General features: G+C 47.1%; 1 protein-coding gene across 1 annotated transcript in view; it reads right to left on the bottom strand.

Moving 5' to 3' along the window:
- Positions 1-11,764, bottom strand: part of usp43b (ubiquitin specific peptidase 43b) — a 101,519-nt gene that overhangs the window by 2,908 nt on the left and 86,847 nt on the right. Inside the window, exon 8 of the mRNA XM_063217276.1 lies at positions 4,823-4,934. Coding sequence (XP_063073346.1) covers positions 4,823-4,934 — 112 coding nt within the window. The remainder of the gene's footprint in view (positions 1-4,822; positions 4,935-11,764) is intronic.

Raw genomic sequence — 11,764 nt, 5'->3', positions numbered from 1 at the left:
CCAGCAGAAATGCATAACTGAAACTACTTGAAATGGCCACAGGGGGGCATCAGCTGACTTCAAGATGGCAGAGCGGTGGGAGGAGATGGACCTGGAATTGAATTTATCGAGTACTACAACACCTACAGTACACCTGGGGCGATATGTGGGCAGGAGAGAGAGAGAGAGAGAGAGAGAGAGAGAGAGAGAGAGAGAGAGAGAGAGAGAGAGAGAGAGAGAGAGAGAGAGAGAGAGAAGTGAGGGATAAAGTGAGCGAGAGAGAGAGAGGGAGAAGCCACAAAACACAACCAACACCCACGTCAGATGGAGAGAATTGGAGGTAGTGATGGAGAAATGCAATAAAGGAGAGGAGAGGGAAGACGGGTGTTACACAGAGAGGAAGTCACCAGGAGATACATAAAGGTGGGATGGGAGGGAGGGACTGTGGCGACAGTGGGTGATTGAAAGGAGAGTGACTGCAGAGGATGAAAGGGGGATCATGGTGAAAACAAAGAGAAATAAAGACTAGGGAGGGAGAGGTAGAAAGACAGAGTGAGGATACAAGGATTTGTCACCTGCATGGAGGCACTGAACACAGATATGAAGTAGGACATACAGTTGAGAGAGAGAGAGAGAGAGAGAGAGAGAGAGAGAGAGAGAGAGAGAGAGAGAGAGAGAGAGAGAGAGACAGAGACAGAGAGGCAGATAGACAGACAGAGAGACGGAAAAACAGCACAAGTGTGTGTGTGTGTGTGAGTGTGTGTGTGTGTGTGTGTCTAGGCTACTTATGTGTGTGTGAGAGAGCGACAGAGTGAGAAAGGGAGAAATGCAAGAAAAAAGGGAGGGTCCAGAGATTTAGAGGTATGCAGGGTAGTAGGCAGGAGAGGAGAGGAGAGGAGAGGAGAGGAGAGGAGAGGAGAGGAAGAGGAGAGGAGAGGGAGAGAGAGGAGAGGAGAGGAGAGAGAGGGAAGAGGGGGAGGGAGAGGGAGAAGGGGAAAGAGGGGGAGGGCTGAGCTTTGGTGACTGTAAATAACTGGACTTCAGAGAGTGCAGTGGAGTCCTGTTTCACTTGATCACATTTCCTAACAGATGGGCCCACATTTGGCTGCGCATTCAGGTGAGATTTTCTGGGATTGGTTTGGGAATGCTACACCCCCCCAACCTCCACCACCTCCGTTTCAATAAACAAAACAAATGAAACCCCCCCCCCCGGGGTTTTTGGGGGGGGGCTGTTTTTGGTTTAAATTTTAAAAAAAAAACCCCCCCCTTTAAAAAAAAAAAAATTTTTTTTTTTAAAAAAAAAAAAATTTTTTTTTTGAATTTTAAATTTTTAAAAAATTTTTTTTTTTTTTTTTTTTTTTTTGGTTTTTGGGGGGTGTGTGTGGGGTGTGTGTGTGTTGGGGTGTGTGTGGGTTTTTGTGTGTGTGTGTGTGTGTGGTTTTTTGGGGGGGGGGAGTAGGAAGGGGGAAAAAAAAGGGGGGGGGGGGGGGGGGGGGGGGGGGGGTTTTTTTTTTGGGGGGGGTTTTTCCCCAAAAAAATTTTTGGTTTTAAACCCCCAAAATTTTTTTTTAAAAAATTTTTTAAAAAAAAGAAAAAAAAAAAAAAAAAACCTAATTCCTTCCCAAAAAAACCCCCCCCCAAAAAAAAAAAAATTCTTAAAAAAAAAACCCCCGGGGGGGTTTTTTTTTTTTTTTTAAAAAAAAAAAAAACATTTAAACCCCCCGGGAAAAAAACCCCGGGAAAACCCCACCCCCCCCCAAAAATTTGGGTTTTGACCCAAAAAGTTAAAAAAAAATTTTCCCCCCCCAAAAAAAACCCCCTTTTTTTCCCCCCCCAAAAAAAAAAATTTTTTTGGGAAAAAAAAAAAAAACCCCCCCCCAAAACCCCCGAAAAAGCCCCCCGAAAAAACCCTTTCCCCGGGGGAAAAAATTTTTTAAAAAAAAAAAAAAAAAAACCCGCCCCCCCGGTCCCCAACCCCCCCAAAAGGGGGGGAAAAAAAAAAAGGGGGGGGGGGGGAAAAGGGGGGGGAAAAAAGGGGGGGTTTAAATTTTAAAAAAAAAAAAAGGGTTTTTTAAAAAAAATTTTTTAAAAAAAGGGGGGGCCCCCCCCCCCCAAAAAAAAATGAAAAAGGGGGAAAGGGGGGGAAAAAAAAAAAAAAAAAAAAAAAGGGGGAAAACCCCATTTCCCCCGGGGGGGGGGAAAAAAAAAAAGGGGAAAAGGGGGGGGAAAAATTAAAAAAACCTTAAACCCCAAAAAAACCCCCCTTAAACCCCCTTTTTGGGGGTTTTTTTTCCCCCCCCAAACCGGGGGTCCCGGGGTTAAAACCCCCCCCCAAAAAAAAAATGGAATGCCCCCCCCCCCAAAACCCCCCCCAAACCCCCACCCAAAAAAAAAAAACCCCCCCCCAAAAAAAAAAACCCAAAAAAAAGGCCCCCAAAAAAAACCCCCCCCCCCCCCCAAAAAAAAAGGGGAGAAACCCCTTTTTGGAAATTTTTCCCCCCTTGGGGAAAAAAAAAAAAATTTTTAACCCCGGGGAAAAAAAGGGAAAAAACCCCCCCCCCCCCCAAAAAAAAAAAAAAAACCCCCCCCCCCCCCCCAAAAAAAAACAAAAACCTTTTAAAAAAATTAAAAAAACACAACCCCCCCCCCAAAAAAAACCAAAAAAAAAAAAACCCCCAAAGGTTTTTGGGGGTTTCCCCCCAAAAAAAAAAAACCCTTTTCAAAATCCCCAAAGTTTTTTTGGGGGGGAAAAAAAACCCCCCCCCCCCCTTCCCCCCCCAAAACCCCCCCCAAAAGAGGGCCCCCCCCCCTCCAAAACCCCCCCACACCCCCCCCACCCAAAAAAACCCCCCAAAAAAAAAAAAAACAAAAAACCCCCCAAAAAACCCCCAAACCCCCCTCCCCAAAAAAAAACCCCCCCCCAAAATTTGGGGGTTTTTTTTAAAAAACCCTTAAACCGGGGCCCCAAACCGGGGAAAAAACCCCGGGGGCCCCCCTAAAGCCCCCCTTTTTTTAAAAAGGGAAAAAAAAAAATTTTAAAAAAAATTTTTTTAATTTTTTTTTTCCCCCCTTTTTTTTTTTGGGGGGTTTTTTTTTTTACACACACACACACACACACACACACACACACCACACACACACACACACACACACACACACACACACACACCCACACACACACACACACACACACACACACACACACACACACACACACACACACACACACACACACACACACACACACACACACACACACACACACACACACACGCACCCAGAGGCGATTCTAGGGTCAGGTGGGGCTCCAAGCGAAAATGCAAAAGAATGAGCATTTGAACTAAAATCGCCACTACTGTGGTAAAATGTGGGCTGTTATTCACTATCTTGGGGCTTGGGGGCCCCAAGCGGCTGCCTCTGCATGCACCTACACACACACACACACACACACACACACACACACACACACACACACACACACACACACACACACACACACACACACACACACACACACACACACACACACACACACACACACCCACACACACACACACACCCACACTCACTGAAAAGACTGACAGCGTCCTTGAGTAAAGTGAAGAGCTTGGGGCTGGGCTGCACTCCACTGTAGATCTCTGTCAGAGCCACAGACAAGGTGCGCTAATTAAAACGTGACTCGGATGGCGGGCGGCTCTGATGCGCTGCTGTTTGTCAACAAGGAACGTGCGCACGGAGGTAAATAATTGCTTTAGTGAAGAGATACGCAGCTGTGAGCATTTATATCTCTTTCTCTCTCTGTCTTTCTCTCTCTCTTTCTGTGTGTGTGTGTGTGTGTGTGTGTGTGTGTGTGTGTGTGTGTGTGTGTGTGACAGAGAGTGTAAAACATTGGCATGACAATAAGTTAGCTCTGCCAAGCTTGTCACAGTCATCTGATTTGTTTACAGGGCCATGAGCTGACCCAGTGCCCCCAAACTCAGTCAGCCGTAATGATATCTGTTAAGCATGCGCGCACCGCCCGTACACACACACACACACACACACACACACACACACACACACACACACACACACACACACACACACACACACACACACACACACACACACACACACACACACACACACACGCTCCCTGCCTACACTCAAACACATACAAATTTTGGCAAACACACGTGCATGTATACGTGCGACTATACCCATACATGCACAAAGGTGCACACAAACACGCACTCGTGTCCAAACACACGCACGTCCAAGCGCACGCAAGCCTGCACATACACACACACACACACACACACACACACACACACACACTGGCAGGATAGGGTAGGCAATGGCCCGGAGTGAAGTGTGAAGCTCTGGGCTACTCTGCAGTGGGTATATTTAACCGTGTAAGTGCCACAAACAGAGGAAATGACATGCATACTGTACAGTACACACACGGAGGCAGCTGTGGCTCATGATTGGCTAATGATTAAGAAGGTTCTCTAAGAAGAGAACTTTAGGTTCGAATCCCACCCTTACCTCTCCCTCCACCTCCATCCATGGCTGAAGTGCCCTAGAGAAAGGCACCTAACCCCACACTGCTCCAGGGACTGTAACCAATACCCTGGCCTATAGAATAACTGTAAGTCGTATACCCTGCCCTACAGAATAACTGTCGTAGCGATTGGCATACCTGTGCCGGACCCCATTGATCGTCAGGTGGTAGAGCTTGGAGTCAACTGTATATTGTGGCATTGTGTTATATAAATACCTGTTGACTGATTGATTGATTGATTGATTGATTGATTGATTGATTGATTGATTGACTGTTTGATTGGTTGATTGACTGGCCTACCTGTGCCTGGGCCCCGTTGATCATCAGGTAATAGAGCTTGCTGAGGATGCTCTGCTGCAGCTGGTCCCAGGACACCGAGCGGTCCTCACGCATCAGGAACGGAGGCCCAAACCTGAGGGGCAGGGGGAGAAGGAGAGGGAGAAGGAGAAGTAAGACTTGGGGAAGAGAGAGAGAGAGAAAGTGAGAGAGAGAGAGTGAGAGAGAGAGACAGAGAGAGAGACAGGCAGAGAGAGAACGTGTGTGTGTGTGTGTGTGTGTGTGTGTGTGTGTGTGTGTGTGTGTGTGTGTGTGTGTGTGTGTGTGTGTGTGTGTGTGTGTGTGTGTGTGTGTGTGTGTGTGTGTGTGTGTGTGTGTGTTTCAGGGAGTGGTCCTCTCACAGCAGGAACGGAGGCCCACACCGTGTGTGTGTGTGTGTGTGTGTGTGTGTGTGTGTGTGTGTGTGTGTGTGTGTGTGTGTGTGTGTGTGTGTGTGTGTGTGTGTGTGTGTGTGTGTGTGTGTGTGTGTGTGCGTGTTTGTATGCGTGTGTGTATGCATGTGTGCGTATGCATGTGTGGGCAGGGCAGGGGCGGTTCCAGACATTTATTCTAGGGGTGGCAAAGGGGTGGCGAAGTGTATTTCAGGGGGGCATGCTCCTACACTAAGGGAAAATTATAAACACTATATAATCGACACACACACTTATGTGATACAGTGAATCCCTTAAAGTGAAACCCTGCCTGCACCCTAAAGTTCTATGTCTGAAATGATGTCAAGCATTAAGGCTATTGGTCAAAATCAGGGCTCTTAATTGGGGTGGCAAATCATATTTCTGGGGGGGCAAATGCCACCCCCTGCCACCCCTTAGAACCGCCCCTGGGGCAGGGGCACACACACACAGAGGGGACAAGAGGAGATCAAAGAATGACAGATGAGAGTAACTCAGAGTGGAGTCTTCTGTGTTTCTGAGGTCAGGCATTCGACACATCAAAGCAGCCAAGCCATTGAAACATGACGATGGGTGCCCCATGTTGCATACCGGTATTGTACAACTACCAAACTGGGCCAACAGTAATGATGTACAGGCCAGCCTATAGTGGCCTGTGAGCAAGCACATGTTTACAGGGAACACATTGTCATGTCAACCCATTGAAATAATAAGTACTGACACATTTACAGCATGTTCTGTATTTATAGAACAGTTTTTAGAAAAACAAAATGGGATCAAACAGTTTGGTTGACCTGCTGAGAGTAGTTCTAAGGCCCTTTAATGCCCCAAACCCCTCTCTCACACACAGACACACACCTCCCCCAGTTGGTTAATAGAACAGAAACTGAAATTCAGAAATTCATTCATGATGGTTCTCATGATAGAACATGCACCGTGCGTGACTGATGCGAGTGAGTGAGTGTGTGAGTGTGTGAGTGAGTGAGTGAGTGAGTGAGTGAGTGAGTGAGTGAGTGAGTGAGTGAGTGAGTGAGTGAGTGAGTGTGTTCTACTACTGTACCCTGCATACTAAGCTGTGTGAGTCACTGTTTGCATGCTTGTTGTCTGTCATCAAAAGAGTTTTCACGAAAGAGGCCGCACCTTGCATAATATTGTTTTTTTTATTGCACATACAAAAATAAAAACATTATTATGCACTATTATGCAAATTGCAATACAAAAACATTTCGGCCAGCACCCTCACAATCAAAGCATTTAAGCCTGCTCCAAGCAGAATAATTATCAAAAATGTTGCCAGGATTCTGTTAAAGGAATACAGCAGTTAGTAGTTTTTCAACTTTGAAAAGGATAATTCCAACATTGTTTCAGTGTTTCATGTAATGGTAACAAGGTGAAAGGCACCATTTGCCTTTCTCCCCTTCATGGGGTGTTACCACAGTAAGCACCTTGGATCATTTCTCTGTGCGGTAGTTGTCAATGGGAGACAATTCCACCACGTCCAAGCCATAGAGCAACTGAAGAAGAAAACTACTTGGGATGGCACTCTACCTCAGATCATGCACATCAATGCACATTTTTTCCCTTGCTCAGGTTGGGTCCGTATTCAGCGGGTAGCGTAAAGTAATCAATCCAGCCATTACATTATTAAAGCGGTCTTGATAGCAGGATTAACGCGGGCATTACGCTGCGGTGTAATCAAAATTAGCTTGAGATTCCATGTGGATATGCTTCCTGCTACGGGAAGACTTGTTTCCAAGGGCCTTGGGCGTCCGCAATTGCACCATATGACTCAAACACACAGAGGCTGGCTAGGCGAACCACAAAGGATCAAACTCAATTAACAGATGGGATGTTCAATTAGTTGAGCTTTCGCTTTGAGGGACAGGGGCAACATGTGACTTATTGAGCCTCTTGTTCTCTTTTTGGTGACATGCCTCTTCTCAGCTGAAGGTTGTTTGGTGACATGGAAACATCTGCTCTCTCTCGGTCTCCTTCCTGTCCCACAAATCCCTTCACCCATCCATAAATTACTAAGTGGATGCTAAATTAGTCTGGAAACATGCAAGATTAACCCATTGATGACTAAGGCACCTGCAAAGAAGCCTGCTAAATGCCTATGCCCTGTTTGGGAAACGGTGCCCTTAACCTATTACAATCAAAATATCTCAGCCGCCGAAGCACATAAAACATAGAATAAGTTGCACTTAACCCATTGACGCCTAAGGCACCTGCAAAAAAGCGTGCTGAGTGCCTGAGCCCGTTTTAAGAAAAGCTGCCCTCAGCCTATAAAAACGTTAGGTTATGGCTATAACCCTCGGTTCTTTGATAACAGAGTGAGGTGTTTCACTATGGGATACGCTTGGGCGTGACCATCTATGGAAGCTCCAATGACATTACGTCTGTCAAAGACAGACAGTCGACGCAGTCGGGCTCCGCCCGCTTGGGGTGTCTACCCCCGTCGACACGCTGAGTCCAGCATTCTTAACGGTTTCTTCCCCACCTAACAACTAGTGCAAGGAGGGAAAAATAGGTGAAACACCTCACTCTGTTATCAAAGAACCGAGGGTTATAGCCATAACCTAACGTTCTTTTTCTAACTTCGCTCGGTGTTTCACTATGGGAGATATAGCCCACTCCCGGAATGCACGCTATGTAAAGCCCTTATTACAGTAGCATCGGTCAGAATGTATAGATCGCTGCTGGGAGAGTCAGAACCTAGTACAGCGTGGAGATAAGTGTCGGCCAGATACCTCTAGCTCATGAAAAGCGGGCGAACGTGTACCCTGGGCCCTGTTCGCTACATTGCACAGGCCTACCATTGGCAACCCCGTGGACAGTGCCTTGGAATTGGCCATTCCTGTTAATGCATAAGCTCTTAGGTCCCTAAGGGCCGGCGAGACATTATTCTGATAGGCAACCGCTGTAGCTTTCACAATCCAATGAGACAACCCCTGACGTGGCAGTGGTAGTCCTTTATGGTGTGTGGCCGCCACAAAAAGTTGAACTCTGCTAAATTCTGTATAGTCACAGAGCTTTAACAGGACACACATAGTTGAGCTCCTGACCCTCCTCTGAGTGAGGGGGCAGGGTGCGGGCATCCAGGTCCTTTCTCCGACATCTAAAGAAAAGTCCTGCTCTGGGCACGAATCTGTAATGGGGAGAAGACGCACCTTCTTCAAATCAGAGTCAGATTGTAAACCAAGAGGGCCTCACAAGGAAGGCTTTTAGTTCACTCACTCATTTCATGGTGGTTAATGCTGTATTAGAACAGTCTTGACAAGCTAAACTTCAAACCAGTGATTTGGAGGGGTAGCGTGTAGCTCAACTTAACCAGAACTAAGTCTCCAAGGGGTACTACCCTGCTGGCTTGTACTCAAAACTTAAGTGGCTTGGCTGAAAATGCAGCAAGGTAAACTTTCCTATTGGGAAAGACTTTAACCCTGTGTATAAGATCCCGTAGGAAGCTAAGAAGCTGAACAACAGGGCGTTAGGGAGAAGTGTCTCCGTGTGGCCCCATACCTTGAACACACGCCATTTATGACCAAGTATGAAGTGTGTATGCTGCTGTCGCCCCTAGTACAGTCTCGGTGACTGCTGGGAGAGGGCGACTGCGTCTGAATTCTACCTCTCACAGAATGAGCCTACCGGACCAGCCTGTCTAGGTGTGAATTATAAATATCGCTTCTTGTCTGAGAGGATCTCTCAGTAGAGGTGGGGCCCCTGAGGGCCCTCCGAACAACCTTACACAATCGTGACCCCATAGGGTGACATAATTGGGCCAACAAAATCAGTAGCAGGCTCTGTTGCCTGACTCTGACCAGTGTGGGGGTTATTATGCTTATTGTGTGAATGCATAGAGCAGGGTGTTTTGCCCATAGCAATCTAGTGCATCTTTTATGCCAAGGAGGAATAGAGGGCACTGTGTGTTTCCTTACAAGGTGTAGAGATAGCAAAACCCTGAACCAACCCCTGCCCCACACAAGCCGATGTTTGAGAGTAGAGAGGATGTTCCCCTTGGCCCTGTTCTGCAGACTTAACAGAAACTGTGACCCAGCAATAGTTTCCTCAACCACCTACATCGTTTTGGAAATGTTTCAGGGCCTAGAACACTTAATGTATATGGTCGCCCTGGACGTGCGATGGTGAAACCACTGCATGAACAACGTGGCCAGTAAGCTTTACTGTAAGCTTTACTGTAAAAGCCCTTCATCATAGAGAGACACCTCTCGCTACCGTAATAGCGGATGCCGTTACACCAACTGTAGTCTAGACCTTGTCTGACTACTAACGGTGACTTGTTGAACCCAAATTGACTCGATGCTTTAGCGCCGTCCTGGAATCTAATGCTGACTCCTTCGAGAGGGAGCAATAGGGGAAATTGTCTTAATTACAGTATTCTGATCCCAAGCCTGTCAGAGGGGCTAACGCCGTCCTCAATCGCCGGTTGAGGCAGCGAGATGCTGTATGTTTTGCCGTGGCGGCGAAACTCATAATACACATTCTGATTTCAGACAGGCTACAGCCTTGTGATACGATCATCTGCTGTAACTCTTGTGACAACCCCAAAATCGAGACGATGATATGATTGACAAAGCACCTTGTTGTCAGATGCGATTGTGGCAGACCTGTTTTTACAAGACGGTCTGTAAAATGCGCTTTCCAGCTGAGATCGCGCAGTATGTTGAACAGAGCCCATTGACGGCTCCTTAGAGTAGAAAAGAAGGGATCTCTTCGTTCGTAACTCGAGAACTCAGTCTACTGACCTTAAATTAGTGTTCCACTGAACCTAGGTGGTTTTGTGATCAACAGAAGTTCTTTATCCACTTACAGTGGAATAAAGTAGTGTTGCGTTTGTGTACTGTACGTCATGGATGAGCATGACCCGTCGCTCTTATATGACGTTAGTCACGTTACCCACGCAGCCGTGACGTGACGCACACTAGTAGCGTCACCGGAGAGGTCTCTGCCATGTCTCCGCTGCCAATAAAGGGGAAATGGTGCGCCCTGGTGGTGTTATACCAGTGGTGCACCCCCTTTTTAAAATGTATGTACCGTATTTATTTTTGAGAGATTTCTGGTGTCAGTACATAGTACTTGTACACCTCGTGTGTGACTTCTCAATAACAACTCCGTCCTTGGCCCAAGGCCTGGATGGGGATGGCATTCTTTATTTATTTTAAAGCACACTGGTCTGTTGAGGCTACCCCTAGGCTGCAAGGGGAGCCACTTTTGTGTTACCAAATCTGCCCCTCGCCTGGGTGCGAGGGATATTTGTTCCCTTAACACTGCTGAGACTACTGTGATAGTATCCCCTGTGTGCATAATGTTAACAATTTCACCCTTGGCCCCTGCCTGGATGCAAATGATAATTGTTTACTGAGCAGTTTAGTCTGGTGAGACAGAGGCTACTGCTTTGCATTACTTGTGTAAGTTATGTAGTAACAATTTCGCCCTTGGCTCTTGCCCAGATGCGAATGACCCTTGTTTACTGAACACTTTAGTCTGGTGAGATGCAAAGTGTGCATGTTTATAACATGTTAACATTGTTATGTGTTAAGACAATTCGCACTAGGCCCCTACCTAGATGCGAATGACCTTTGTTTACTTAACACTTTAGTCTGGTGAGACACAATGTGGTATATTGTGTTAATAAAATTCGCCTTTGGCCCTGCCTTGGTGCGAATGACCTTAGTCTACTTAACACCTTAGTGAGATGAGACCGCTCTCATGCATTATGTGCATCTTATGTGTTGACCAAATCGTTCCTGGCCCTTGCTAGGAAGATAAAGATCTTTGTATACTGAACAGCTTGGTATACTGAACAGTTTGGTTGAAATTACCCTCTGTGTAGCATTGGCGTTTATTTTGTATCAACAGATTCGCCTTTGGCCCACGGCCTAGGTGCGAATAATGTATATTTACTGGACACTGAGATTGGGTGTGATTTGTGCTTGGTGACACTTTGTCTGCAGTTTCAGATTTTGAACACCTGTAAGACATAACCTTTTCTCCATCTTCCTCTCCGCTGTGGGCAAGGACGTGGGAACAAGTGAGACTGGGCTGTCAGGTCCGCCACTGGGTCCTGTAGGCCGTTTGGACAGTTTGGGCCTCTGTTCTGGGTTGAAGCACCTTGAGCTTCTGACCGTTCTAGCCCTTAGGGTGCAGGCTATGGCCTCTCTCTCCATAGGATGACTACCTTGGCAGTGTTGACCTGTCTGGGAGGTTGGGGCCTGGGGGCGGCTTGTGTGTCAGGCTCGCCCAGAGAGCATCATCCTTCTGCCTGCCGAGACCTTGTCTCCCTCATCTTCACCAGCACAGCGCCGGGCCCTTGGTGCAGCGTGTAGATGATGCCTGAGTGTCTGTTTTGCCGTGTCCGTCTGGACCTGGTGACAGCATCAGAGAGCAATCGGACCGGCTCGCCCACCTATCAGTCTCTCTTGCAGGGGAGAGCGATGTTGGACATAGTCGACACAGCCCGTCGGTTAGGGCACATTTGGAATACATGTGAGGCTTCCAG

This window comes from Engraulis encrasicolus, chromosome 2 (assembly GCF_034702125.1).
Source record: "Engraulis encrasicolus isolate BLACKSEA-1 chromosome 2, IST_EnEncr_1.0, whole genome shotgun sequence".
Taxonomy (NCBI): Eukaryota; Metazoa; Chordata; class Actinopteri; order Clupeiformes; family Engraulidae; genus Engraulis; species Engraulis encrasicolus.
This window is presented reverse-complemented; position numbering and strand designations above follow the sequence as displayed.